A 27947-nucleotide genomic window follows, 5' to 3' on the forward strand; every position below is an offset into this window, starting at 1 on the left:
AGTGGTGGGTTCTATAAGTTAAGTTGTTCTTAAGTACGGTATTTCGGTAGTTATGAATGTTTTTCAGTGTCTGTTGGGCTTTCAAGACAACTGTCAAGAATAATCGGGCTTCGATCTGTTAAATACTTTTTGTAGGTCAACCATTCGGGTTCTATTGTCTACCGTGGACCGGAGCAACCGGGCCAATTTTCGTCGGCATGCCCAGAATGTCAATTTAGAAGCCTCGTAAGGGATCACCCCTAGAGTTCCCGAAAGGACAGTGTCATTTGAGCGGTGTAACTACCCAACCCCCGCTCTTAACCATGAGTCCCATGGGCTACATGTCTGTAACTTCAAGAGAATTTGGTCCGCTGGCGCTATTCCGCACATCAATCAGTACGTAACAGTGCGCTGTATGTAAAAGAGCGACAACTAATGTCCAATTCTGCAAGAGCCCCTAGGATAGCCCGGTGATGGAGAGGGTAGAGGTTTTAAAGGGCGTGGTGCTCTATTGCCAGGGGCAAGGGGCTCGGTCGCGACACTGCTGATACAGACAATGAGGCCCGGAAACACCGCCAGAGGAGCAGGAGAGCTACGATAAATTGATAGAAAGAAGAACGGCCATCATAGTCACACGACAGTAGCTCCCTGGAGGAACTTTGCAATTAAGATGATGTAACGCAAGATTTATTATAGTACTAATCAACTTTAAAACATTCCGTTGGCCGTAAACCGAGACCGAGCAAAGAGCGCGTGTCAGCCATCCTACCAAGGATCAACCACACTTGTTGACTAATTCATGAATTCAGAGATCGTCGTTGCTACAGGCTGTCGCAGACACCGGAACAGCAAAGACCAATCATTTTTGATGCTGTTGTTTTTGATTCGTACAAACCAGTGTACCTATCCTTACGCCAAAAAACAGTCGTTCACAGTGGTCAGAATGCATCATGTACGTTAGCAGAGAAGCTTGCCAAAAGTTGCCGCATGCTAAGAGGAATAGGGTATCATCACCCAGTGGATATTGTAAATACAAGGAACCTTGGCAACAATTTACGGGACTGCATTTGTAATCTGTCCATTCTCCGCTACTCTTCTTCCGCTTTCCTTCCGCTTTTCCTCCGCTTTTCCTCCAAACTCCCTTGCCCCGGACTTCACAGTTTCAACGTTATCTTTCAAGGCTTAAGTAATCCACTTTTTGCTTTTGCATTCTAGGGAATAGCTTTTCACCCTTTGACATGAAGCATTTGGCTTGAGGTCACCAAGAGTTGCGGATTCTGCCTATGGAACAGCTTGTAGGCAAATGCGAGACCGACGTATTAGTCAGTATCAAGTTGTAGGTATGAACTCCCCATTGTTATGTAACGTTCATTGCATCTGTAAACAGCAGGGTCACTGTAAAGTATCATTTCCCAGAGGACATACCTGGGAAACGATTGAAAACCACTCTCACTCGACGGTACACACGTAAGAGCGTTAAAGTATCTTTAGTCAAGCTATTAACTTTCTCGTTTTCTATTTAAGATACCAGATTACTTTCACTGCCAAAAAAATATCAAGAACACAAGGGTTTGACAAAAGCGAACGACATACCCCTCCTTCTGCTACCCTTGCTCACCTTAGTACGGATACATGAATGTTTTTTTGGCCGTTCGGGGGTAGAGCAGTGGAGCTGTTGTGAATGAGCCATGAGTCAGGGCGCCTGACGGCAGCCGGGGTGCCCAAGAAGTTGGCAACAACACCTGGCGTTGCAGCAGGTTAGGCATGCAGATGCGAGCATGTTCCCCTGTGTTATGTAGTCTTGAGTAACGGCACTCGATTTTCGTAGCCACAGGGATGCCTGCTCTGCAGCTGGGACATGGTTGGAGAGTCCAAAGGCCGCGATTCAGTCCGCCGTTGTCTTGTTGGAGTGGAACCTCAAAACTCCACACATAGTGGTCGCGCTATCGAGGTGTCCCTCTTGCTCCCTGCTGAAACTCTTTTTATTTTTATTTTTTAGGTGGGCATTTCGTTTCCCGTCTGGGACTTTATCACAGTCAGTCGAAGCCCTGCTTGATTGGGTACACCTAGCACGTGTCCAGGACATACTCTGCCAGTGGTCATAATCGAGAATGAGGAAAGACTACATGTCCAGCTCGCTTTACGCACTTATCTTTGGCATCGGGTTTAAAACATGGCCACATGGCATTTGTTGCACTTACTGCACAAGCTGGGCTGTACAATCGTTAGCCCTTGGGCAGAACTCAAGTGTTAAAAGCATACATTCACTGGAAACTTTTGGTCATGGCGCACACAGTTGAGCCGGAACCAAGACAGGAAGGGACTACCATGCAGATGCAGGTCCTTTCTCTTGGCATGACAAGAACAGGCAAGTAGATTGCAAATCCCGCCGGTATCCCCCGACCTTATGCCTCTTACACATCTTTGGGCCTCAAGCTGACAATCAACAACACCAGCTTCCGCCTCCATCACCCAGGCTCTCACCATATTGGGTTACAAGAACGTACATCACGGCATCCAAGCCATCAGCAACCCCAATGATTGGGAGACCTTCTCGCGCGCAAGCGACGCCTTCTTTCCTACACTGCCAACGTATAATGGGAAACCGTTTGGGAGGTCAGACTGGGACAGAGTCTTTGGGCAGTGCGAGGGCGTCACGGACATGGGCTCGTTCTTTGCGCTTCCGCTAATCGACGCATACCCCGACGCCAAGGTCATCCTGGTGGAGCGAGACATAGAGAGTTGGTATGCTAGCATGGAGGAGGCCATCTTCAGCACGACATGGGGCTGGCGCGCGGACCTCATCATCAATGTGTTTGGCCGCTTGATGGGCCTGACGGGCGGCCTGACAATCCGCAAGATCATGCTGGGCTACTATGAGGCGCGCAACGTGAGCGAGATGCGCTCCAAGGCGAGAGACAGGTACCGCCGCCACTACGCCGAGATCCGGGCATCGGTTCCCGCCGACCGGCTGCTGGACTACGACGTGAAAACGGGATGGGAGCCGCTGTGCGCGTTCCTCGGCAAGCCCGTGCCTGACGTGCCGTTCCCGCAGGCCAACAAGAGGAAAGAGCACGTTGCGAGAGTCAGGGCCAAGCAAGACATGTTCCTCAAGGCAATGGGGAAGCGGACTTTCCGGATGGCGATGCCGTGGATTCTGGCCTCGAGTGCTGTGGCTGTCGGGATATGGTCTTATCAGAACCAGGAGCGCGTAGCCATGCTGCTTGCAGGCTTTGAGGCCTGGGTCCGCACGCTGAAGCCAGCGTGGAAATAGGAGTCAAGTACTACATAGTCTTGCATAATAATAGTTTAATCCGAGCCAACTATCAGTAAGCGCGACTTCGGGCTGACTCTAGGTTTTCAAAGAGACATAACGACGTTGACTGTAACGATGGCCTTCATCGGTTCGCCCGGTTACTTCGGGAGTTTCGCTGCGGTCCAGGTAGTTCGCGCAAGCTCGGATTCAAACAGGTTGGCATCAAGCGCCCAAAACTTTCAAGCCGCTTTGTCCGGCTCTGCAAACAGCGGTTGTTCAAGCTAATCAAGGTCTCGGTTGACTTTTTTCAAGAGAATAATTCCACGCGTGAAAGAGACCTACGTGGCGTCTTCGTAACGTTGCATGCTGATGGGATGTATAGCTAACAGCAGGCGCTCAAAATGATACAACAGCAGACCGGCCACTGTTGACACCGGACCTGAGGCCTGGGCGAAATCACCCAAGTGTATTCTAGCTTATCTTGCAATACCACTAGACAACTCGGGGTATGTCTCGCCCCAGCTTCTCCAGGCGTAGTCAGCCACACGGGCTTTGCCAATTTCTGATACGGCCTACACCAGAGGCTGTTTCCTCGGCGACGGAACCACAGAGCGAGGATAAGCAGAGCTTCATCGTGATGTATTTATTCTCTTCACAATAAAGGAGCGTAGCCCTAACCGAAGTCGAAGGCTGGCCACTCAAGATACACCTATCTCAATGTTTCAAACAAAACACACTGGATTTACATACGGGGTTTCATGGGACGAGACATCAAAAAAGTTCGAATGGAGATAGAAGAAGTCCAGGTCGACGCATTCTTTACTCACGAATCCTGAGCTGTTAAGGTTTCCTTGTGACGATTGCTGATCACGACAGAAGAGTCTTTGGGATAGAAAACGGTCGAGACCTTAAGGATTCCCTAGCAGGCACGACGCAGGCCGAAAACTGAGGATCAAGATGACCTCGCTGCCCGATTTTAAGCATCATCCTGAGATGGCCTGGAGGAAACAGCCGCGCCAGTGCTTCATCTTATGCGCCCCTCTACGGCCACATCGACTCGTCTTCCAGAGTACCAGTCGGTATCATTAGCGTTGGACCTTCCAAGAGGGTCGAGTCGGATCATGTCCACGCGCTGCTCCCGGGTGCTGTCTTCGTCAATGCCGCATCCTCTGAGTCGTCCTTTCATCTACGACTTGCTGAGTTAGCCAAAGAAGCTAACGTCACAGAGTGACTGCTGAAATGACACTTCCGAGACTCTCTAAGCCCTAGAGTTTACTCTGGATCATACGGCCTAGATACGCTACGCCATCGGGTCCATCAAATTGTTGTGTTGAACGAGCCCGTTGGTTTCCCCCTAGAACACGAGTGCTTTCTTCATAGGCCACAAGAGCCATCCGCCATATCGCAGCACCTCTGCCACAGAAGGAAGAGACTCCGGCGTTCCACGGGCAACAGCAACAGCTCCCGTGCTTTTCTACTGCAGGCACACACCAGGACCATAAGGATCTCCGAGAGGGCTGCCTGAATCTCTTGTCCCGCGTCAACCCGGTCAAGACCACCGAGATGAGCCGCACCATGATGCTAGAGTTCCGGCGCACGATTGAACAGTCGAAGCGCACCAAAAAGCCGACCCTTGACTAGCGACGTACCTCATCCCCCTGGCTTTCAGTCACCTTGTTCGGTATGAAATTCAAGGCGCTCGGGTAGGGCGAACTTCCATCCAAGGTGGTACTTGGTCCACGCGGTGCCGTTTTCGGTGTTGACGCACGTGCTCTACCCTTTGGATCTGGACAGTCTTCAGTTCGGCTACAACAGTGTGGTGAGCTAGCGGGAACCCTCGCACGAAGTTTAGCCAGGTCCCATCGAATCTGAGGCAATGTGAAGTGTGGCTGCTTTATTAGTAACCGTCACCAGCAGCAAGCGTTGAGCCGTGAGAGTAGAACACGGGTTCTGATTCGGTGCATCAGATGCCGCCAGCGCTCTCCTGCTGTTCGTGTTCTTTTGATGCTTTGTGTTCGCAGATGCCATCGACTCGAGCATAGGTACCGAATGAGCCGTTCATTGCATTGCATCAAGCACTGCTGGCATGCCTCCGTAAACGGTTTGGTAGAGCCGAGGTGAAGCATGTAACGATCTGTATGGGAAGCTCAGCTTTTCCTGCTGCTCGAAAAAAGAACAACAGGGCTGCAGCGGGTCCGTTGCTAGAACGTGAAGACTCAAAGACAGCAGGTGATCCCAAACAGAGTCACGTCACCAATGCGAAATTCCGAGTAACACGGTAATCTCAGCCGTGCGTAGCCGCCGAGTTTGATTCCGTTAAGCCAGATGTTTATCCCCGGATTTTTCTCCCTCTGAACTCCCCAACCTTGGCTCCCCTTTCCTGTTGACCCTGATACCGGCTCTGGTATCTCGCATCTCCTCCCTGTTTAGTCGTAGTCAACGTCGACGCCGAGCTTCCGCAGGTCGACAACGGCCTCGTCGATCTCAGCCATCAGCTCCTTGTGCGCCTCGGGCACATCGTTGAAGGTCATGACGTTGTATCCGAGACGGGCGAGGAGGTACGATCCGAAGGAGATGAGGACCCAGAAGGGCAACTGTGTGCGCGCGCGGACGTCAGGTCAGCGAGGGGTTGCCCATCAGGGTTGACGAAGCCTGAGCGAGGCGGGAGGAGGGGGAGGAAGGGAGAACGTACAACGGGGACGATCTCGTCTTGGATCTTGGCGGGAATCGGGACGAGCTGGAGGTAAAGGGCCAGATAGAGCTGGAGTTGGCTGGTCAGCATGTGTCCGTTGACGAGGTGGGAATCGCATCGCTGGCTAGGGAGGGAGGGCGGAGGGGTCGTACCGAGCTCACGAGGAGCGCAAGGGAAACGGTCTGCTGGGCGCGAGTCATGGTTGCTGCGCGGATTCGGTCGTCGAGATCTTTCTCGGAGTAAGTTGATTCAGCGTAGGGGCGATCGTGGCGGCATAAAAAGGAGTGACTGGGAACGCTTGACGATGGTCGCAATGGTGTTCCTTTCTTTTGGGTTGGAGCCAGATGCTGAAAGCGAAAAGGAGTCGCGAAGCTGTCCAAAAACCGTGGTGGAGCTGCAGCTGACTAAGTCGAGCTCGGACCATCAGCCCCTGCATCACTGTCCGCAGTTTAGGCGTCGGACCCATCCGGGGCACACTTTATCGGACGCCTCACAGCTCCGGAGTCTTGGCAGCTTCGGTCTCAGCCCCGGATGATGTTGAGTTCAGACTCTTTGCAAAACCTATCGCGAACAACGCATGTTCCGTCAGTCAAAACGATCCAATTCTGATGAGAAGTGCCTGGAGACTGTTCGATCTGGAGTACTTTTTCGAAACTCGTCCATAATCAGAGGACCACTCGGCGTGATGGTGTCAGTGTCCTCAACGATGGCCACAATGGGCCTCGACAGATAAAATAAAAAGTCACACAGAGAGTCCCATATAGCCATCCTATTAATAGCTTTGTACGTGATCCTTTTTAAATACAATTAAGTTGAGTCGCTGCAGTACACAACCACCCTCTCTCAAGCAAGGTGCCGGCAATGCCAACGGCTACCGGAGAATGTGCCATTTCAAGGGCTGCCGGCTCCTGCTTTACCCTGCAGCTCGACCGCGTCAATGACGTAGTTTGCGCTCAAAAACTCCTTGTCACCATTCCCGAAAACCCCCAGCGTGAGAGTGTTGGCGCCCTGCTTCAGCTCACCGGCCGGCACGTCCCAGGTATACACATCGCCGAACCCACGGTAAGCGCCCCGCGTCACCCCGCGAGAGTCGATCAGCGTCTATGCGAAGTAGTTAGCGACTGCATCGATCCGGGGAATTCGGGCAACAAGACTCACCGGAGCGCCGGGATCGGGCGCCTGCCAGTCGTTGATTCTGGCGTTCGGCCGGCCGCCCTTGAAAGACAGCGTAGTGCCCACACGCAGAGTCACTCCTTGCAACTGATCGGCCGTCAGGTCGAACTGGACGGTGGCATTGCCCCCGATCTTGGAGAACAAAGCCATTGGGAATTCGTTCGCTTGCGACTTTCCCACGGTGAACTCGCCTCCCCAAGGCGCCATGCGGATATCGGACGGATGCATCCGCTCAATCTTGTCGCCGTTTTTCAGCTCGGACGGCCGTCCGTCAAACTCGCCGATGCGCCAGATGACGGACGGCTTGGACTCGGTGGATGCAATGTCTTGGGTGGCCTTGCCGCCGGCCGTGATGACCACTGTGCCGTTGGCGACGGGGAACTCGTTGCGGTACACTTTTGTTGTGTACGTCCCCGGCTTCATGAGAGGAGACGTGAATTTTCCGTCGGTTGCCTTGGTCCAGTACTGGGCATCTTCATTAAACCAGTGGACCACCGTCTCGAAGTCACCCGCGACGCCGCCCGCTGTACCAGAAACGCTTCCTCGTCCGCTGTCCGCCACGTACCCCTTGACATCCAAGGAGTCAAAGAAGGACACATCGAGGTCGTCCGATGGTTTTTCTCCAGTTCTTTTTCCAATTCGTCAGCAAGCGTGTAGGAGTACAATTCTTGGGAATTCTTACGTGAAGCGCATCGCGTAGGGGCCTAGAAGACCGAACCGCCAAGGCTCGGTGCGGACGTGGCCGCTGTTCATGTACCAATACAGCTCCTGGTCTCCGCCGCTCTGCGAGTTGATGTCTCGCATAAAGGGGCCACCGGCGGAGTGCTCATATGCATTGCCGGGCATGATCATCCAGACGCCGACGCCCTTGAGGATGGGGTTAGTCGCACTTCGGTCACTGATATCCTGTTCTTCACTCACCTCGCCCGTCACGCCATGAACCTTGTCATCGATGAACCGATCAGACGTGTACATCTTGCACCTCGTGGTGCCATCCGGACACTTGAACGTGTCTTTGCCCTCAAACGCTGTGCACCCATCGAGATTGGCAACGTCGCCGTGCACTCCAGTCGGTACCTGCTTGCGCTGAAGTCTTGCAAGCCAGCGGAGCTCTCCGGGCTTGATCTCGCCGGTGATGTGAGTCGCCATGTAAATTGTCGGGTCTTTGGGTTTCGCCACGTAGTAGTGCGTCAGAGGCTGCGACCCGGCCTGCACGGTGATCTTGACGGTGCCGTTTACAGTTTCGGCTGTGACGGTCGATGAGCCCAAGCCGGAGTTGATCTGGGACATCTTCGTCGTTCCCTGGTACTGGACGTCATTGAAAAGAAGGCTGACGATGTCACCGTTTGATCTAGCCGTCCCATCAGTATCAGTGGCATTGGTTTGGCGGCCAATTAGGACTTGGTGATTGGCCAGTATGTGTAATCGACTCACCGGTCCACTTCAAAGATGAGTCCGCCATCGGTATCGACTTTGTACGTGGAGTTTGACTCTTCCAGGCCAAAAGCAGCAAACACCCTTCCACACAGAAGGGCCAAACCAAAGGTAACTCCAAAGCGATACATTTCCTTGACGAGCGCAAACAAGCTTGGTGGTGATCTGGAAAAAAGGAATGACCAAGGCAATGGCTATAAAGCCCAACAATGTCTGGGCAAATTTCCATCAGCAATGACTGAACGACACCGGCTTCCGCGGCGAGGGGGTATAGTGAGGCGGCTATCGGCTCGTGATAGATTGCCCCGAAAGCTTGATTAAGATAACCGCCGATCGGTTGCGCCTTTCTGGCGATTTCCCCTCTCTCTGACCTGCCTATCCTGGTAGAGCACAGGACGTCGGTCTGTGACACGATTGGTGGAGGCTCATGACGTGAGCCGTCGCCGTCTACCTGAGACAGCCCTGAGTAGAAGCATTCAGCCACACGGGAGGTGCTGACCAAGTCTTCTGGGGAAATTACGGCGTCTTAGCATTGAGTGTCATTTACTGCAAGTCTACGATATAGTTGCAGGACTTGTGGTACCCTTGGACGTTGACTGACGCTCTCTAAAGATAGAATCTTGACGAGGCCCGGAAATGACGGACGCCCTGTTCTGTAATCACTAGATTTGACCGCCGACCAAGGACCAACTAGCCTCTTGTTGATTGGCCTTGAACTATTGAACGATGATGCCATCAACTCCTAACACTGTATCTCTCAATCCCAGGAACAGCCATGCGAGGAAACTGGGAATTTGTTATTTACGCTAGTTACAGCACTTGCTCTAGACACTTGTTCATATAGCTGGTTTCCTCATGGGCGTGGACAATGCTACTGGATGAGGACGTTGCATGATGTGTTTGGCAGGTAATGATTGATCATGGTGATGACCGGCGACGTGAGCCATTGAACAGTAGGCCAGATGCTATTATCTCCTGACCGCAAATATGCAATGATCAGACGAAGGGATGAACTGATTCACGGGGACGGTTGCTGTTCAATTGTCTCTTGTGTCAAAAAAGGCCGCACCACACGCTCGGATGGCTGCCTGTGCCGTGCTCGTGGTCTTGAATCAAACGCACTCGGCCGCCCGTAGGAAGATCGGTACTGACCCATAGACAACTTCATCAATCCAGTCGGGCCATCGGTCATGATGGCCACAAGTCGAGAGGTGCGAGTTTTTGTCGCAGTTCAGGGGCAAGGAGCGAATGCATCGCCTGCAAAGCAATCTGGCGCACCTGCTATCCGAAGGCATTCTTGGCACGAAGTGGGATGAACACACAGGGGAAATTCACAATGCAACGCGGCCTCCGGAGTGTGTCAGGTTTAGTATTTGTTCACAGCCACCCTCGGCACACCGAAGACAACGAGAGGCCGAGCCCGAGGGAGAAAATGACCTTTGCTGATTCTCAGTTCCATATCACCTGGGCTTTTTCTTCATTAAGTACGCAAACGAACACGGTAGACTTGAACAACAATGGCTGGGACAGGCGGTGCAAACAGCGATTACGGCTGACGATCTGCTCCAACCCCAGAGAGATCATCCCCATGCAGATCCTATACATGGTCTAGGGAAGCATCGTGGAGAGTTTTCCAGCGGGTTATGTTTACAGCTTGATCGTCATTAGCTAAAAACTGTCACCCAGAAAAGAGGCAATCGGACCTTACGAAACGATTTGGTCTTAAGTTTGGGAATCAGGTATCTCGTGAACATTTTGTGCATGTTGAGGAAGACGGCCAACTGCGCAATAAGCATTGAAAACCGTGGCTGCCCCCAAATGGCGGTAATTTGCCTTGGAAATAACCGACGGCAATTGCCAGTCGTCAGAACTCAAGCAAGAATCAATACGAGATAGATCGATGCTGGTGGAGAGAGACAAACTTAATCGGCATGGGGTGCTGTCCTCCAGATCGAGAATGCCACTTGGAAGTCACGTCCATGTGCCGAACTTGCCGCGACTCCGCGAGTGTCGTACATAAGAAATACACTGCCGTTCTAGAAAGTATGAGAGCATGGCCTCCCATGCTCCTGATCGGTTTTGGTCAGTGGGAAACACGAAAGGCCCAATAGCGCTCGGGTGTGGGAAGTCCGAGGATCCGAGCAATTGGGTGATAAAAGTATGAACATTGGCCAAAACCTTAAACGCAGCAGCACGCAGATGCTACATGTGGTCGCTTTCAGCGAACAGTTCATGATGCTCCCATGCGTTAACTCAATAGTTTTTGCTCCGAGATTTTCTGCTCTGCATATGTAGAGTCCTGACCTCGGTGTCATCCATGTCCCGGTCGACGTTCTCATCTTGCCGTCGGTCTTAACACTATCTCACGATCTGGTTGTGACGGGAAAAAAAAAAGACCCTAAGAAGCGAAAACGCAATTGCCGACTCGAACCTCCGTCCAAGACATATGAATCGACGGGCACTGTTGTTGACCAGGCTTCTCGTCCTCGCTGATGTGACTCTTGCGCCGCCGGCACTCCTTGCTACCCAAGGTCTGCCTGATGCAGCACCACGTCAAAACATGCCAGCGACGAATGACTTGCTTGAGTCATCGCCTGATATTTCAGAATGCACAGTAAGATCAGTTCGGATGGGGGATGACTTTTCGAGTCAAACAAGGAACTGACTTGCTTCCAACTAGAATCGATGTATCACGGCCGAGCTGTTCAAGCCGGGGTGCCAGCCGTCGAATTCAAGCTGCGTATGTGCGAACCAAGAGCGCATTGAAGCCACGCAGACATGCTTAGAAAGCAATTGCACTATTCCCGACACCCTTCGTACGTATCCAAGGCTATATGCTAGTTTACCTGGATAACTGATGAGTTTCTCGTGTGTCTAGGGGGCCTAAGATACCAGAAGACGTTTTGCGGGGAACCCATAAGGCTCAATAATAACCAAAGCTCGATTATGTGGTCACTTTTTACTGCTGCTTTGATATCTGTGACCGCACGACTTCTCTCGAAGAACCCCGTTCTCAGCGCAGGATCGACGTTTTCCACGGATGATTGGATCATCGTCACTTCTCTGGTAACTCTTGTCCTTCACATTCTGCACGAGTTACTTGTAGTTTGCTTGGTAACAGTATCGTGTCAAAGATTTTTCTGGTAGCGGGAGACATACCAATGCAGATGGGTAAGTGATGAAACCAAATCCCACTCGAGTAAAAGAGGCATTCGTCCTAACCAGTCTCCAGCGATCAACGCAGGCCTTGGCCAAGACACCTGGATGGTCGCACCCGATGACATTACGAAAATCCTGCTTGTGAGTAGAAACATCCACTTAACGACTAGCCAGCCTGCCAAGTACATTCCCGAGTAACGATTCGATGCAAGATTTTCTTCATCGAAGAGATCTTCTACATTATAGTCATATGCGCAACGAAGATCTCGATCATCATCTTCTACTTAAGAATCTTCTTCGAGCCGTGGGTGCGGAAAATATGCCATGCTCTCTTCGCAGGCACTATTGTTTTCGGTACAGCATATATGTTCCACGCTGTGTTTGCCAACCAACCTATCAGCTACAGTTGGACGTTCTGGGATGGTCTTCACGAAGGAACGGTAAGCAAAATCGAAGAACCAGGCATCTAAATACTCGTTGTCTCCGCCAGCGTATTGTTTTCACACCGGCTTCCGGGGCTAACATTCACACAAAAGCGCGGGAACTTGTTGCTCATCACCTTCCTCTACAGCGGCATCAATATTGGACTGGACCTAACCCTCATTCTTCTTCCCGTCACACAGTTGTAAGTATCGCCATACGGGTGAGGCATGGTCTATAGAGTTCTCACCAAACCCCTGTAGCTTCTCCGTTTCATGGACATTGAGGAAGAAGATCGGCACAAGCCTGATATTTCTCGTCGGCCTAATGTGAGTCACCAAACCCAAAGCACGGCATTTACTCCCGATGTCTGGAGGTTGACTTGTACTTGACGAATACAGCGTAACTGTAGCTAGCTGTATTCGTTTGAGCACCGTCCTCATTTTCGGAGCCACACCCAATCCAATGTGTAAGTGAACCGGCTGGCGAGCCGTTTCCATCATCCACTTTCAGCACCATCGCAGTTATTGCCCACACACGCTGACACTAGTGATCTTGCAGACGACTTCAAATCTCTCTGCATATGGTCCTCGGTCGAGATTCATCTGAGCGTTGTCTGCGCCTGTATGCCGGGGATGACGGCCCTGGTTCGCCGAGTCTCGTTTCGCCGCCGACAGGTATCTGCACCGAAGCGACCACGCAATCTATACCCGGCGGCGAACAACTCTTTCCCTCGTCAGCGAAGCCGGTTTTGGTGGGGTATCACAACGACGGGCCATCGAGGATATCACAGTGTCCCGGGTAGTCTAGAGCTTCAAACCGAGAGGGGGGGCTCCCGGGGAGGAACGGTCCATCTTGACCGCCAAGAAAACAACACCGCAACGCCTCGTAGTACAACTATTGCTTCCCGCACAAAGGCCGACGACATAGATGTTGAGGCTGCGACGAATGAGGGCACACTGAAGACAGTCTGAAGCGTCTGGCAGGAGAAATGGAAGGACTTTTAACTTTTGAGGGTTGTCATGCTTTTTCGTGAAATAGTGAAATGCCTTGAAGTCCTCGAGTCACATGCAGAAACGAGACGTAGAGGTAATATTCATGACAAAAGAAGCCCGAATCTAAGGGCCACTCACCTCTTGCTCGATACACCTCTGTCTATCTACATTACTCATCACACCGTGTTTCAAGCATCAAAGAATCGTGGGTCTAGTCATGAGATCTGATTTTCCCCCCAAAAAAACTAATTAAGTCAAAATACAGGGTGACGACTGGCGATCCTGACGACTGCAAAAAGAATTGATGGACACTGTGGGAATTGAACCCACGACCTTTCACAAGCAAGCGCATGATGCTAACCCTTTAGAAGAGTTAGACCGTGATGCGAAGCGAAAATCATACCCCTAGACCAAGCGCCCTATAATTGGATGCCAGGTAGCGCTACGCTGCAACCTAAGATCCGCTGCTGCGTGGACTTCAACGGTATTGGCGAGGCACTACTGGCCCCTTAGTCGCTTCTGTAAACGAATTCGAAGAAAACAACTTGCATTCCAAAGAACTAGGGGGTGTCAGGGCCTGGAACTGACGGCCATCGTGTGACCGCCTAGCTCAAGGGCATAGACAAACGAGCCACACGGATTAGGAACGCCGATGGAGCCCTACAAGGTTCGCTGAGATTATGCACAGTTTAGCTCCAACACTCTGGTTTTCGGGAGATGACAATGCCGGATGCTATACTGGAAAAGCCCTTCCTCAATTATCCTGAAGGGGAGGGGCTCTACATGCCAAAATACGCAAACAGAGACATGGCCATTTAATCAGGCTGTGAATGTCTTCAGTCTGGGCCAACACAACACCAAATTGGAATGACTCAAGAGAACTGGACCCTTCGTATGGCGTAGGAGTCGAAAAAGCATTTCTGTATCGAGAAGGCATTGACGATATGGAGAAGGATGGACTTCTTGGCCTGAATTTTGCCTTGTAAGTTGGCTGCCGATTCGCGGCTTTGTGCTCCTGGAAACAGTAGTGATGCGTTGGAGTCGTAGGGACACAGTTCCATAATGATTACAAGTGCCTCATGTAGAAACCTTGATGCGGTGAAGTCATCGCTACGCGTGCTTCAACGAAACGACACTGATGGTGACTCCAAGGATTATAATCGGATCGTGAGTCAAAACACTCTTGCTGTGGAATTCAAGACACGCCCAAACTTTTAAAAAATGGTCTCGTTCGAGCAGTAATTCGAAGCAACATTCCGTGAGTGGCGCTAGAGCGCATAATATACAACCCCAGACTGCCACTTCGGAGTGATGAAAAGTCCCATGCCATTGCTTGACTGTTTCCCTTCCTCTACTCTGGCCAAGTCGACTGGCACGATCATCATGTCCTACCGGGGCCCACAGAAGAATCCCCTGGTCGTGCTTTCAGATGGTTCTTGGTGTGGACGAGAACGGGGTGCAGAGTCCAATGTTTTCAAGCTGGCGAACATGATTTGGGGAGGTGCCAGACTCCCGAAAGACGATGATTTCGCCCACCTTCACCCTTCAGGCAAAGCCCGTTATGTCAACAGCACCCCCGTGGCCAGTACCTTCATGGAGTCAGTCTATCATACCCAAGACCTGCTGCTCTCGCAAACTGACCGGATCCGTTGAAGCCATGTAGTTCGCGGGCTCAACGTTCAAGACATCGAGCACCAATGCATCGACGCGTACGAGTATCTCGTCCATGGGTACACACCACAGGAAACAGAAATTTGGCTGTTTGGAGCTTCGAAGGGGGCCTACGTCGTCCGCTCCTTGGCCGGCATGATCAACAACTGCGGCATCGTGAAGCCGGTCTACCAACCGAACGGCGACGTGGACGAGGAAAAGACTCACCAGCTTTGCCAGGAGGTCTACCGCATCTACCGATGCCCTTCGGAGCCCAACGCGCCAAAGAGCGAGAAGTCCAGGGACTTCAGAAGGAAGAACAGCTGGGCCCTCATCGGCGACGGGGACGTCATTGAGCCGCCCATCCGCTTCATGGGAATATTCGACACGGTGGGCGAGCGTGGGATTCCCGAGTTTGCCGGTTCCCTTGGCATCGACTGGCCCAAGTTCTACGACCAGCACGTCTCGAGCGTCGTGTCCGAGGTCTACCACGCCGTCTCGCTGCACGATCGCTTGTACGCCTTCCAACCATGCCTCATCTCCCGCGACACGGAGTACGGGCCGTCGTACGGCATCAACGAGCGCTGGTTCCCCGGTACGCACTACGACATCTGCCGGCAGCAGTTCAAGATGGTCAGGGGCGTCCTCCCCCAAAGGCTCGAAAACGTGCTTCCCGCTTGGACTTGGGCGAGCAGGACAATCTCGCCAAACGAGGTCCTCGCCGATCTCGTCCTCAAGTGGATGCTCGAGTGCATCGACACTCACGACCCTTCGGGCTTCATCATCCCCAAGGGCAATATATCTCGTGAACTAGACAGACTCAAAGACTGCATTCTTAAAGGGGAAGATGTTGGCGAAGGGGATGTCTACAACCGCATTCTGCAGTTCGCCCCCTTTGGAAGGTATCTAGATCTGGCGTTGTCGACCGCCTTTGGGAAATGGCAGAACACGCAGCTGTACCAGTTGGTCTTTGCCTGTAGACCAAGGTCCATCCCCGAGTTCAACGCCTCCGTGTACAACTACAGAGGACCCGATCCCGATCTGGACGGCAGGATCATTCAGAAGTTGGCCGACCTTCCGTCGAGCTCGACGCCGGCCGACGAGCAGGCTGAGACGCGATATCCTTCAACCTCATACGATGAATGGTTGCTGAAACGATAGCCTGTCGAGTTTCGCTTGTGTCTGTTCATTTGTACAGTATTAGAGGGAGGGGCTGAAAGTTCGCTTGTAAGATGTACGGTTTCAGTGTCATATATCTTGTAGTAGTGCCATGGTGGAAGATGACGTGCTTGATCACTTTCGAGAGTCCGGAGATGCAAGTCATCTGGAAGATTAGGTTCGCCACATAGTCTCTGCTCACACGGAAGGCGACCTATGCTCAAACTTCCTCATACAGATGACTATTCCATTGTGTGTGCTGGGCGCCAATCTACCTGATTATGGTTAAGACTTACGGGTTACTTCCTTGTCGGAAGAAAAAACAGAATTACCTGCGCGCTGAAGGTTGCAAGCCCAAGGATCTGGGCTCGAAAAAAAGAAAGAAAAAAAAAAGTCGTCAAGTCGTAATCAACATTCTGGAAGGCGAATCTGGCCCTTCCTCCGCCTCCACGGGCTGAACACGCTCTTGGTCCAGTCCCAGGTGTGAATGGCCACGCTCATCGCCCCAAACATGCATAAGGGTATCACGGTATTACAAAACATGTACAGGAGACCGCCAGACTGCTTGACAATGTCAAACAGCTCGCCGCGCATGATGCGCAGCGACTCTTCTTCGTTCTTCCACGGGCCCACCAGGCGGAACTTGGCGTTGAAGTTGCTGCCCATGGCCCACGTGTAAAAGGCCCTGAAGCCCTTGGAGAAGACGTAGCTGATGCGCGGGGCGGATCCGATGTCGAGGGCCAGCTGGTAGACGTAGCTCTCGTGATCAACGCCACGCTTCTCGGCCCAGGGATCCCGGCCGCAACGAGGGTGGAGCTTCCAGTCTATATCGTACCCGGGAAGGGCGTTTGGATCAAGGGGGAGGTCTCTTGGTGAAGTCTCGAGGCCAGGGACGTTGGGGTACTTTGACTGCAGAAGGCGAAGAATCCAGAACTGCGTTTGCATCTCAGCCAGGGTGGGAATCGCTCCTTGATATCGTATCAGTGTCAGGCAAAAGCTTTTTGACACATCCTACTTGGAAACTTACCCAGATTAGGCCTCACAAATCCGATGAAGCCAACAGAAACGTCGTTGCTGTGGTATATGGCCCGCACATCCGCCGTGTCGGGTGTGCCATAACTCTCGTCCAAGAACGGGAACCGACGCGTGTATCCTGTCGCAAACACGACCACGTCTGGCTTCACGACCATGTGCCGCATTTTCTCGGACTCTGGCCTTCCGGTATCGCGGAAGTGCATGACGCCGTCTTCATCGACGTACTCGGGCCACGGCGCCACATCAATGTATCTACCCTTCGTGTCGACGTCGTACTCCTTGATGTAGAACAGGAACCGACGGATTCGCTCCATGGTCGATAGCGGACGGCGCCAGGGGGCGGAAATGTAGGGAATCGCTCGAGTAGATTTAGCCGGAAAGACTACGGTCGTTGGTCAGCTTTCGTGGCTGCATGGGATTGAAGCGGAGATGGCCATACAGTGATCGATGTGCATCCTTTCCCGAGGCATGCCGCCGACAAGTTGGTCCCAACCAACAGCCGCTCCACCGATAAGCGAGAAAGTGACGTCGATCTGCCGGTTGTAGAATTCCCAAAGGAGTTGGCTTGACTGAAGCTTTGGGGGCACATATGCAGTGTCGAACAAACTAGCGATGGAGCAGTCAACGGGCTTCTCCTTGATATCTCCGCCCTTGCCCCAAAACCCGAACATGACAGGGGCCGGCGCAGTCTATGCAAGTCAACACCGGACCGGTAGTTTTAGGTCACCGGTAGGGTAGTAGGGCGATGGGCATACCTTGGGTGCCACGACGAAGCCGTCCCTGTGACACATGACAACGTGCCGCACGTTTTCAGTTGTGGCGGCAAGCTGGCCGAGGTCTTGGCCGGTCTCTCCGGTGCCGACGACAACGACAGTCGGCTTCTCACTCTTGATGTCTCGTAGCTGGTCTCGGGACTTGAATTGTGACGAGTGAAGAACCTTTGGAACCTTTTCGAGACCCTTAATGGGCGGGATCCTCGGCTCGACGTTGAGGCCGGAGCAGACGGCGACGGCATCGCATGCGTAATCCAGGGTTGTGCCATTGGAGCGAGTAACAGTGACGATGTGGCCTCCATCTTCGACTCGATGGACCCGTGTCACTTTGGACGAGCATTCGATATGATGGCGTAGTTCAAACCGGTCACAATACTCGTTCAGATACTGCACATAAAGCTCCGGAGTGACATAGTCAGGAGCGTCTCGCGATAGGCGGTGGTCGGAGAAGGCGGTGAGATACTTGGACGACACGAGCTGTGGGCCATGCTGCTGTGAGCCTGATGTCTCTACTCGGTGGAGGGGACGCGCTCTAGCGAAACGATCATGCTTGGTTGTGGGAACTCACCTCTGCATCTTCGTAGACTCTATACTTGAAAGTGCCTCCGATATCCTCCTCCGCCTCAAAGACGCGGACCTCGATGGGCTCAATCGCGAAGTACAAGTGCGCCCACTTGAGGTATCTAGCCGTCACCAGGCCCGCAGGTCCGGCACCAACGACAGCTACTCTGAGCGGCATGATTTTAGTTCCCGCGAGCGGACGGCAGTAAACTTCCAGCGCGCGCCTTCTTTGCAGGGTCCTCCGATGTTAAAAAGCATAAGGTGAAGTTCGGCGGGAAAGGGGTTGGTTTTTGGAGAAGAAAAAGGGCATCAGAGCACACGCCCTTCAGCGCCACGAGGATTCGAGGAGCACGGGGAGATTGGGAATCGAAAGGTGGACGTGAGAGATAATTTAGTGGCAGTCCATCCGTGAAAGGAACGGGAATGGGAGCCCGGAGATGGGACGACGGGGGGAAACCGGTTTGGTCTTAATATGACTTGCCTCACACCTTGACTAGCATCCGCACAGACAACTCTGAGGCACACACACACTACTAAGGACGGCGAATCTCGGCGGATGAAGGAGATAAAAGGAGGTGTGCCACCGGGCCGCCTGGCTGGTTCGGTCTCATCTGGCCTTTCACTTCCGGGGGGGTCGTCTGAGTCTCGTCCTCTTCCCAGGGCCAGATGAGAGATAGAGGGCCCTAAAGACCGCTTACTCCAGCCCAGAGCAGGCATACAAGAGGAAAGTGGCCGGGCCCAGCACCGAGCTAACGGTACGGTCCCATTGTACGTGCGTACGGGCAAACCAGCCTGTCGGCCCTCGGGAGGGAACATTCTCTCGACCCTCCCCCCCCCCCCCCCCCCATGTCGGTGAACCCAATCGTGAGGTTCGGCCACGGTGGATAGACCTTGCCAAGAGCGCAGTAGTGCGACTTTAGCCTCATGCGACAACGAGGACTTCCCTTGTTCTCACCGCGAGACCCTCGACACATAAGCGGGGTAGGCAATGTCTCCAGCGGGGCGGTCCCCATGAGAGGGGACCGGCACATGTGTTGTATGGCCTCTGAGTCGTCTTGGATGTCGGCCGGGCATGTCGTCTTTGCCGTCTGGGAATCTTTTGTGGGAACTCATCAGTCTTGGGTCCGGCACTTGGATGCACTTATGGAGCTGCTTATTGATGGATTGGATCCTCTCTGGGATGACCTATTGGCAGGGTATCTAGTATACCGTCAAAATGAGTTGTCCATTTCCAATTCGCGGGCTGCTGTCGTGCTTCCATAGTAAAGGACAAAGAAGCCGCCACCCCCCCGAGACAAAGCGCAACGGCGCCTCGAATGTTTCCGGCCTACCATCTGTTGCCACGCCCGCGTTGGCTCGAACCTTAGCCATCTGTCACGGCTGTCATCTCGAAGATGGCCAAGATGGCTTACCGGGTTTACGGACGTACACCGCTGGGTGCCCGTGACTCTCTGTTCTGCCCACTAGTTAGTTTCTGTCAGATTTAAGTATGCATTCATGCCAGCCCTCACGTCCCAGAACCGCAATGGCTGACCGCCACTTCTTGTTCTCCTTGCCTTCGGAGCTTGGCCCCTGTTGACTGGGTCCGATCTGACTTGCACAGGTTTTGTTGTTGTTTTTTTACAATCGATAATTCTTCTAGTTGTTTTCAAAGGTCAGCGCCATCGACACCTAGCATGGGTGAAGCAGACTTGGTTTCGAATTGCTGCCCTGTCCATCCGCGCAATACGCTCTGCCAATTTTACTACCCACTAACCATAGCTTCATGAAACTTTGCACGGGGTCCTCTCCCACTATCTGAATTGTGCCTTCACGTCGATAGTAATCCCCCAACCCCCTCTCAAATGATCGTAAGCCACCTTGAGGTAACACACAAAGTGATTCACATTCTGCAAATGTTTTCCTTTTGAGCTCAACTCAAATTAACCTTTCGATAGGCAGTTTGAAGTCTGCCATAACATGGTATGATTTCAGGATAGACTTCTTGGTTGTTAAGCCTTGATTATGGCTAGCCAAAGGGACGGATCCCGAATCGCATTGACTTTGGGGCCCACAAGGCAGCAGTGAGCTTGGCCAGCCGTCCAATTTGCTGAAAGTTCTCGCGCTCTGGTCGTGTCAATGGCATGTTCAACATGACCTTCCCTACAAGTGGGAAACAGGAAACATCGCTTCGTCCGTCAAGTTGGCGTCGTATCTGTCATTAAGGCAATATTCGTACACAAATGCTATTTGCCTATGAGAAGAGTACTCTTAAGGTCTACTCTCAAGTATTTAGGTTTAACATGGTTCAAGCGATGATGCTGTGCGGGTAGAGACTTGACAAAACTTACGCTGCGGGTGTATTTTGCGGAGAAACCTAGTAAGAACACAACAAACTGGCATACAGCTTGTCACTTAAAAGCCATTAACAGGTCGTAAACATAGGAAAGAACTTGGAAATGGCGTCAGATATAGTTCCTGATCCATAAGCATTGCATTGGCACCAGTCATTTTTACTTATGTTGCTGTCATCTTAACGGTAAGCGATGAGCTTTGTAAACTCAAAGTGTACTACGGCACATCTTCTACCTTTTGTATGCATGTTATTTCGCAAGAAACGTTGCTTCCAAAGCATGATTGTTTCCGCTATAAGAAATAGCCATGACAAAAGACTACAATTGGGGAATGCCGGGCGTTCGCGAGATGTTGTCCAAAAAGCATCTAGCAACTCCGGAAAGGCCTGCATCACTGCACATCCAAACAATGAAATCGTTTTTATCAAATCTTATCGCAAGTCTGTAAAGATATTACTGGGTCACTGAGACTAAGGGTGTTTGGAAATGGAGATAGAAATTCTGAGGATTACGAGTGGCCTCAAAATCTCTCTGGACAAAATAGGTCGGCTTCCCGAGGACCAGTATAGCGCTAATACACCCCTACAGCCTCTCCATGAGGACTCCTATGAGTAATATAAGAGCTTGTTTCTTACTAACTAGTTCCACAGAAAGAGCGCCGAGGATGAATTTAGTCACCATCCTACACATATCTTATAGTCAACATTTTTACTCTGTATCTCAGTCTATGCTTCACTAAAGTGATTAGGGCGCCAAAGCCTGCTCGTTCAACCGACGTCTTCAGTTTTCAACAGGCTAATCTGGAAACCTTCTCTAGCGGCGAGAGCTGCTCTTGTAACCTGAACCACGTCAATCTACAGTTTGTTGCTTAATCAGCTTGAAATAATTAAGAACGACCTGACGGGACACCACCGTGTCGGGAGATTCGTACCTGAAGCACTTGAATTTCCCGCCACCCAAGTTCTCCAGAGTCCTTGTGAACACACAAAATTGCAAGTTGTCTGTAGTTCTTCAAGTCTGAAATCGCAAAATCAGCCATGACTGTTGCAAGAAAGAGGGTTGATAGAGGTGTCGTCGTGTCGAGCTAATTGAATACCAGATCCGTCATCCAGTTCTGTACCGTAGCTCAACAGCCAGCTACCTACAGATGTAGGGAGGTGAAGGCTACGTTGCCGCACGTGACGACGGATAACAAAAAGATAAAAGGATGATATCCTAAATGTCAGAAGGTAGCTTTGTTACCCAGAAAATCAGAAGACCGTAGCCCAACCCCGAGCACTGGATCTTCAACGTTGAAACAAACACCAAGTGACACTGATACGACACTTGGCCTGATGTTACACGCCTGCGATTCTCCTAACAAGAATTGGTTCTTTATTTGTAATTCGCCTGATCTGATTGGAAATGGAACATCCCGCTAGTTTTACCTGATCTAGTTCCGCACTTCTGGTCCTTGATGACATTTCTCATGCGCCAATACTTGACTTTGTTAGGACTAGGAGGAACTTTTGTGATACCCAAGGTGGTGTAAAAGATTTTACAAGCCATGTAGAAGGTAGAAGACGGCGTAAGTCTCCAGTAGAGAAACAGGCCTTGTTCAAGGCGTCGACATACTATCCGACATAGCTGGACTCTCAGATGGCGACTTTGATTCCGATAACGGTTTTTAATCGAGACGGCGCGATTGAACGGCATAAGTTCTATTGTTGATACTGCTATGCCTTGAGGGTTGGCTGAAGTGTTGGCGTTGTCGATAACTCTTTTGAGGACATTCTCCAGGCCGAGATACAAACTCAAGATAGTTACTGGAAGGCTTCGGCGATCGTGAAAGACCGCTGGCAAGTGATGACCCATGTCTAAATCAGAAACTCGACCTAAACTGCTCGACCGTTCCCCAGTTGAGCTCCCGGTAGTCACTCTGTACGTCTGGTTGGCCATAATTCTGCTCTTGTTTCCACAAGAAACCCCTGCCTTCGTGGTCCATTTTCGCTTCGGGAAACTGAGCCGGTTGTCCCGTCCAATGAACATGGTCTCGTCATGCAGGTTTCTAATGAAGCGGCTCCAACGGGAGCTAAACATTGGCCGTAATCCTTGTTTCTGGTCGAGGGGATAGACTAAAAGGCTGGGCCGCACGGCGTGTTGGACCACGACTGCGTCTGTGTTTGTTGGTTCTCCTCCATCCCCGCTCGCTCCCTGTTCTCGTACATTCTTCTTTTCCGATAAAATGAGGGGGAATTCTCAACTCTTCCTGTCTTTTCTCTCACATCTAACGAATCCGGCTTCTTCACTTCCCTCAAGCAACGATGTTGGCGGACCGCGCTGCAGCCACAGCTGCTCGAGAGCCATCCACCGCTCACATTCCTGACAATGCTCCTGCTTCGCCCGATTCGGACCATCAACCTGCCACGACGATCGAAGCCAACGACGAGGAGTTTGCAGAGGATGCAGCGGATGGCTACGAAACCGCCACCGACGCAAGCTCGAACGCATCCACCTCCCTGGCATCTACCGTTCGAGACTTCAACTTTGAGAACAAGCGCCGCTATCACAAATTCAAGGAAGGTCGTTATCTGCTCCCCAACGACGACATGGAGCAAGAACGAGAGGATATGAAGCACGCCATGGTGCTACATGTGTGTGAGGGAGTCTTGCACAACGCCCCGCTCGACAATCCCCAGAAAATCCTCGACATCGGTACCGGCACTGGTATATGGGCCATTGATAGTGAGCAAATTTCCATGACACAACTAGATGAGAATGTAGAACAGAAAACGGACTTGCAAGTCCCACCTTGCTGATACCAAATACTTCTCATAGTGGGAGACGAATACCCGGAGGCCGAGATCATTGGTTTGGATCTAAGCCCTATTCAGCCATCATTCGTCCCACCCAATGTGCACTTCCTCGTCGACGATGTTGAAGCGGAATGGCTTTTCCCAGAAAACTCGATCGACTACATCCATGTGAGGAACATGGCACCAGCTATCAAAGACTGGCCGAAGCTGCTACAGCAGGCATACATGTAAGACGCTGTAGTGAATACAGGCAAATAATGCACACGAAGCCTAACACTTAAACACGCAGCTCTCTCAAACCCGGTGGCTGGATAGAGCTTCAAGACATGCTGTTTTCATTCGACTGCGACGACGGTACAGCCGGCCCGGACTACACGCCTAGGAAGGTGATGGAATTGCTCAAAGAAGCTTTTGAGATATTCGGAGTGGATATCAACGCGGCCAAAAAATTCCCCGAGCGCGCTGAGGCAGCGGGATTCGTGAACCAAATTCACGATGTCAGAAAAGTGCCAGTGGGGACCTGGCCAAAGGATCCCCACTACAGGAAGGTAGGCAACTACTGTCGTGCTGTCAACTACGACGCTCTAGGGTCGGTCACCAACGTGCCATTCACGAAGGGATTGGGCTGGTCGTCTTTGGAGGTCGAGGTATTCCTGATCCAAGTGCGGAAGGATCTGTTGAACGACTCATTCCATGCGTACAACTACTACCACTCTTACTCGGCCCAGAAGCCTTTGGAAGAGAGGACGTACAACTGAAACCGGGCGTTCCATGCCTATTTGGATAGTTTACGTTTATATCATGTAGAAAGTGAGCACATCATCAGTTTTTGTTTGATCGGTGATTTATGACACGTGTCCGGGGCTCGGAGTTCCTGTGACCGACCTGTCGCAGAGGGAAATTGAGGCGGTAAAAAGGTGTTTGAACATGGCTAGATGGCTTGGGGTTTTGCCAGTCCTGTCCGCAATGGCAGATAACTCACTTAGGTGGTCGAACTGACTGTCTAGAACCGACCAGATCACAAAAAGAGATTTAAGGAGTCAGGAACTGCGAGCGCATTGCCATATCCATCCTATCGACTTAATCTAACACAGCAATAGATAGCTCATGCAGCTGACAAAGGCTTTCCAGATCTTCTTGATCGATGTGGACAGGGGCACTTACTGTGATGGGCCAACGGGAACAGGCGATTATTTCCTTCTTCTCGGATTTTCGGACCAATGCCAAGTTCAATTCGGTGGGATCCTGGGAACAATGCCGCCCCTGATTGAGTTGTCCCTCTTTCGAGTGTGGCCACCCACGTGCTCCGATATTTACACAGGACAGATACCTGGCGGCTGAAAGATGGAGCCCCGGAGATGGAGCATGGATTGCGGACTGTTGCGAAGACTCCTTTTGCCGTCAACGGATTGCTCCGGAAGGGAAGCACAACTCCCTCCCCCCCCCCCAAACCGTTTGAACTTCTGCAGCAAATGACGGCGATTGCTGCAAATTGCTGGAAGGAATTGTAACTTCTGACGGTCCATCTCTTTCAAAGTGGGAATTGGTCGGAGTTGCCCAGGTCTCTCTGGGTATGCTTAAAACGCGAAGCGTAACTTTGAGTTCAGAGCTTTTCCATCGTCAACCCTCTGTCGATTCAGAAGCATAGGCAAACTGCGGATCCTCCCGCTGTCTGCCAAAAAGGCGAGATGCAGATTGGGGGGATGATCTCTTTCCTATACTAGGAACTGGTTGGCAGTAAACCGGGCCGTTTTGGGCCCCTTGGGTAATGAAAGGGGTTATTGCTTGCATTACGCTAGCAGGAGGCTCCAGCAGCGCTAAGGTTATATCGGGCAAGTGGACCAATAAAATGGTTCCCCGAAAGCGAGATGGGAGTCTCGATGACAGGAATAACAGGAATCATCGTGCCCACTCGCCCACTGCACGACATCTTGGCAATCGTATAGGGCATAGTCCACCAGATTGCAAAACTGGCAACCCCCCCGTTTTGGGATCTTTGTCCGTGACAAGAAGGCCCAGATGTACGTCGCTGCGGCGAGAGGCTCAAGTCGAGCTGGTTTCTATATAAGAATGTGGAGGAAACGCCAGAAACTGTTCCCGGAGTGGTAGCTCGCATCGTCTGTTTTACTCTCTCCGTCTCAGTACTTTTCCCGTGTTTGTTTTCCAACTCCTTTTCAGCGGCAACTCAGTTCCACGCTGGCGTGATCGAGGCCCTCTTTTACATCGAATTACGCATCCACTCTTTTTGACATACAATCAAACACTCGTCCTCTCTCCTTTTCGACACCATGCGTTTCTCCGCGTCCGTTCTTCTGGCTGCCGCTGCCGCCGCCACTTCGGCCTCCGCCCAGGCCGTGGTCGGCAAGGCGTACGGTTTCGCTACCGGTGTTACCGGCGGTGGTAGCGCGGCCGCTGTCACTCCGTCCTCCGCCGAGGAGCTCGCCAAGTTGTTGTCCGACGACACTCCCCGCACCATCATCATCGACAAGGAGTGGGACTTCACCGGCAAGTCTGCCACCGGCGAGGGCTGTGACCGCAAGAGCTGCAGCGCCGCCAACGGCGGTCAGCTCTACCTCGGAGACCTCTCGTGCGGCTCAGCCGACAACGTTGCGGCCACCGTCACCTACGACGTCGCCGGCACCGAGCCCCTGATCGTCGGCAGCAACAAGAGCATCCTGGGTGTTGGCGGAAAGGGTGTCCTCAACGGAAAGGGCCTCCGCATCAAGGCCAACGCCAAGAACGTCATCGTCCAGGGCGTCGAGATCACCAACCTGAACCCCGGCGTCGTCTGGGGAGGCGACGCCCTCGACCTCCAGGGCGGCAACGACGGTGTCTGGATCGACCACTGCAAGTTCTCCCTCGTCGGCCGCCAGTTCATCGTCAGCCACTACGACGGCTCTCGCGCGACCATCTCCAACAACGAGTTCGACGGCGTCACCCAGACCTCGGCCTCGTGCAACGACAACCACTACTGGACCATGATGCTCAACGGCAAGGGCGACCAGATCACCCTCGACAAGAACTACTTCCACGACGTCTCCGGCCGCGCCCCCAAGCTCGGCGACGCCGGCACCTTCCAGGCCACCAACAACCTCTTCAGCAACATGAAGGGCCACACCTTTGAGCTGTACTCCGGCACCTACGCCCTGATCGAGGGCAACGCCTTCGAGGCCGTCGACACCCCGTACAACGGCGAGGCCTTCGCCAACAGCTTCAACGTCCCCGACGCCTCCGCCGCCAGCGCCTGCAAGTCCTCGATCGGCCGTGCCTGCGCCGTCAACAGCGTCGACTCCAGCAGCGGCGAGTTCAAGGCCCTGTCCAAGACCAACGCCCTGTCGACCTTCTCCAAGCTCAAGGACTACCTCGTCGAGCCCGTCGCCGCCACCGGTGTCGCCAGCCTCGTCAAGGGCAGCGCTGGTCCCTCCAACCTCGGCTCCAGCTCCAGCTCCGCCGCGACCCCCACCCCTGCCGCCGAGGCCGAAGAGACTACCACCGAGGAGACTACCACCGAGGAGGAGCCCGCTGCTACTGAGGAGCCTGCCGCCGAGGAGCCCGCCGCCGAGGAGCCCGCTGCCGAGCAGCCTGCTGCTGAGGAGCCCGCCGCCTCCTCCGGCGCGTCTGCTCAGCAATGGGGCCAGTGTGGTGGCAACGGCTGGACTGGTCCCACCGCCTGTGCCGCCGGTACCTCGTGTGTTGTCCAGAACGAGTGGTACTCTCAGTGCCTCAGCTCTGCCGCCAGACGTAGCATGAAGTCCCTGCGCCGCCGTTAGATCTTTGTCGGACTATGGACCACTTATGAGACCCTGAAGACTGTGTAGAGTCAGCAGCCAGGCAGGAAGATATCCTTTCGTACCTACAGCCAAAGAATTTCAATCTAATATGGTTATTACCACCCGCAATACAGCCAGCAACTCATATGGGCAAACGTGAACCAGCAAGCCAGCCAGCCAGCCAGCCAAAAAAAAAAAATCAACTTGATGTCAACGTATTCTCGTTACACCTGAAATGTTTATGAAATCGCCGACAGTTGTAGAAGTAAAGTGCATGCCAGAAGTGCGTCTTCGCCAGCTTATACTGTTAGCTCTGGGATCTACCTTGTCATTGTCCGCGGGGACTGTCTTAACTCATACTCTAGAGAGTGAGTGAGGTATGAAGTATCATTACTATTCTTCCATTGTCGAAGAAAAGACCTTGACTTTCAGATTGAGACGGTTTCCGCTTTCTAAGGCTATTCCGCTCTCGCCACCCTATTTGCTGGGCGATGTCGCTCTGCAGTTCGGCACTGTCGTGGCTGATATTCTCCGTTGCATCATCAACAGTTACCAAGGGGCTGTGGTGAATGTTTCCCCTTTGAGGGGGTTGGGGGGTTGAATTGATATTTAATTCTATCGCTGTTCAAAGACATCACGGGCTCCCACAGGAGACCAGAACGATGGAGAAAGAATGGGACCGATATCAATATAGGCTAAACAAATAGAAAGTCGGACTAGAAATTGGATGTTGTGCTTCCACGCATGTAGAGTGTGTGTTGCGA

General features: G+C 52.4%; 8 protein-coding genes across 8 annotated transcripts; 5 read left to right on the top strand and 3 right to left on the bottom strand.

Moving 5' to 3' along the window:
• Positions 1–2307: 2307 nt before the first annotated feature.
• Positions 2308–3253, top strand: CDEST_11667 (uncharacterized protein; the record flags this gene model as incomplete). Its single annotated transcript, XM_062927823.1, has 2 exons — positions 2308–2347; positions 2436–3253. 2 exons carry the CDS (start codon positions 2308–2310, stop codon positions 3251–3253), a joined length of 858 nt encoding a protein of 285 aa, XP_062783874.1.
• Positions 3254–5113: 1860 nt separating this feature from the next.
• On the bottom strand, positions 5114–6271 carry CDEST_11668 (Putative dolichol-phosphate mannosyltransferase subunit 3). The gene is made up of 3 exons (XM_062927824.1): positions 6080–6271; positions 5928–5996; positions 5114–5829 (listed from the first exon to the last, which is right to left on the bottom strand). Exons 1-3 carry the CDS (start codon positions 6125–6127, stop codon positions 5662–5664), a joined length of 285 nt encoding a protein of 94 aa, XP_062783875.1. The 5' UTR covers positions 6128–6271; the 3' UTR covers positions 5114–5661.
• A 414-nt stretch (positions 6272–6685) lies between these two features.
• CDEST_11669 (Putative Galactose-binding-like domain superfamily, galactose mutarotase-like domain superfamily) lies at positions 6686–8746 on the bottom strand. Its single transcript, XM_062927825.1, has 5 exons — positions 8535–8746; positions 8022–8451; positions 7783–7967; positions 7086–7728; positions 6686–7028 (listed from the first exon to the last, which is right to left on the bottom strand). The coding sequence occupies exons 1-5, from the start codon at positions 8663–8665 to the stop codon at positions 6819–6821; spliced, it is 1599 nt and encodes a 532-aa protein (XP_062783876.1). The 5' UTR covers positions 8666–8746; the 3' UTR covers positions 6686–6818.
• Positions 8747–11684: 2938 nt separating this feature from the next.
• On the top strand, positions 11685–13087 carry CDEST_11670 (uncharacterized protein; the record flags this gene model as incomplete). The annotated part of the gene is made up of 7 exons (XM_062927826.1): positions 11685–11705; positions 11767–11834; positions 11906–12133; positions 12230–12318; positions 12377–12442; positions 12515–12582; positions 12675–13087. The coding sequence occupies exons 1-7, from the start codon at positions 11696–11698 to the stop codon at positions 13085–13087; spliced, it is 942 nt and encodes a 313-aa protein (XP_062783877.1). The 5' UTR covers positions 11685–11695.
• Positions 13088–14491: 1404 nt separating this feature from the next.
• On the top strand, positions 14492–15919 carry CDEST_11671 (Putative Tle1 phospholipase; the record flags this gene model as incomplete). The annotated part of the gene is made up of 2 exons (XM_062927827.1): positions 14492–14706; positions 14764–15919. The coding sequence occupies 2 exons, from the start codon at positions 14492–14494 to the stop codon at positions 15917–15919; spliced, it is 1371 nt and encodes a 456-aa protein (XP_062783878.1).
• Positions 15920–16324: 405 nt separating this feature from the next.
• CDEST_11672 (Putative flavin monooxygenase, FAD/NAD(P)-binding domain superfamily) lies at positions 16325–18463 on the bottom strand (the record flags this gene model as incomplete). Its single annotated transcript, XM_062927828.1, has 5 exons — positions 16325–16884; positions 16944–17333; positions 17391–17640; positions 17707–18201; positions 18293–18463. 5 exons carry the CDS (start codon positions 18461–18463, stop codon positions 16325–16327), a joined length of 1866 nt encoding a protein of 621 aa, XP_062783879.1.
• Positions 18464–22819: 4356 nt separating this feature from the next.
• On the top strand, positions 22820–24247 carry CDEST_11673 (Putative S-adenosyl-L-methionine-dependent methyltransferase superfamily). Its single transcript, XM_062927829.1, has 3 exons — positions 22820–23342; positions 23436–23640; positions 23703–24247. The coding sequence occupies exons 1-3, from the start codon at positions 22922–22924 to the stop codon at positions 24169–24171; spliced, it is 1095 nt and encodes a 364-aa protein (XP_062783880.1). The 5' UTR covers positions 22820–22921; the 3' UTR covers positions 24172–24247.
• Positions 24248–25439: 1192 nt separating this feature from the next.
• On the top strand, positions 25440–27945 carry CDEST_11674 (Putative Cellulose-binding domain, fungal, pectate lyase, pectin lyase/virulence factor). Its single transcript, XM_062927830.1, has one exon. The coding sequence runs from the start codon at positions 25702–25704 to the stop codon at positions 27181–27183; it is 1482 nt and encodes a 493-aa protein (XP_062783881.1). The 5' UTR covers positions 25440–25701; the 3' UTR covers positions 27184–27945.
• Positions 27946–27947: the final 2 nt, after the last annotated feature.

This window comes from Colletotrichum destructivum, chromosome 7, assembly GCF_034447905.1.
Source record: "Colletotrichum destructivum chromosome 7, complete sequence".
Taxonomy (NCBI): domain Eukaryota; kingdom Fungi; phylum Ascomycota; class Sordariomycetes; order Glomerellales; family Glomerellaceae; genus Colletotrichum; species Colletotrichum destructivum.

Excerpts from the sequence above, each read along its gene's own strand:
- CDEST_11668 (XM_062927824.1), bottom strand. The coding sequence starts at position 6,127 with ATGACTCGCGCCCAGCAGACCGTTTCCCTTGCGCTCCTCGTGAGCTCG. Across the intron at positions 5,997-6,079 it reads TTGCGCTCCTCGTGAGCTCG|CTCTATCTGGCCCTTTACCT; the intron begins GTACGACCCCTC and ends AGCCAACTCCAG. Across the intron at positions 5,830-5,927 it reads AAGACGAGATCGTCCCCGTT|TTGCCCTTCTGGGTCCTCAT; the intron begins GTACGTTCTCCC and ends GCGCGCACACAG.
- CDEST_11669 (XM_062927825.1), bottom strand. The coding sequence starts at position 8,665 with ATGTATCGCTTTGGAGTTACCTTTGGTTTGGCCCTTCTGTGTGGAAGG. Across the intron at positions 8,452-8,534 it reads CTCATCTTTGAAGTGGACCG|ATCAAACGGTGACATCGTCA; the intron begins GTGAGTCGATTA and ends TGGGACGGCTAG. Across the intron at positions 7,968-8,021 it reads TTCATGGCGTGACGGGCGAG|GGCGTCGGCGTCTGGATGAT; the intron begins GTGAGTGAAGAA and ends CCCATCCTCAAG.
- CDEST_11673 (XM_062927829.1), top strand. The coding sequence starts at position 22,922 with ATGTTGGCGGACCGCGCTGCAGCCACAGCTGCTCGAGAGCCATCCACC. Across the intron at positions 23,343-23,435 it reads TGGTATATGGGCCATTGATA|TGGGAGACGAATACCCGGAG; the intron begins GTGAGCAAATTT and ends TACTTCTCATAG. Across the intron at positions 23,641-23,702 it reads CTGCTACAGCAGGCATACAT|CTCTCTCAAACCCGGTGGCT; the intron begins GTAAGACGCTGT and ends TTAAACACGCAG.
- CDEST_11674 (XM_062927830.1), top strand. The coding sequence starts at position 25,702 with ATGCGTTTCTCCGCGTCCGTTCTTCTGGCTGCCGCTGCCGCCGCCACT.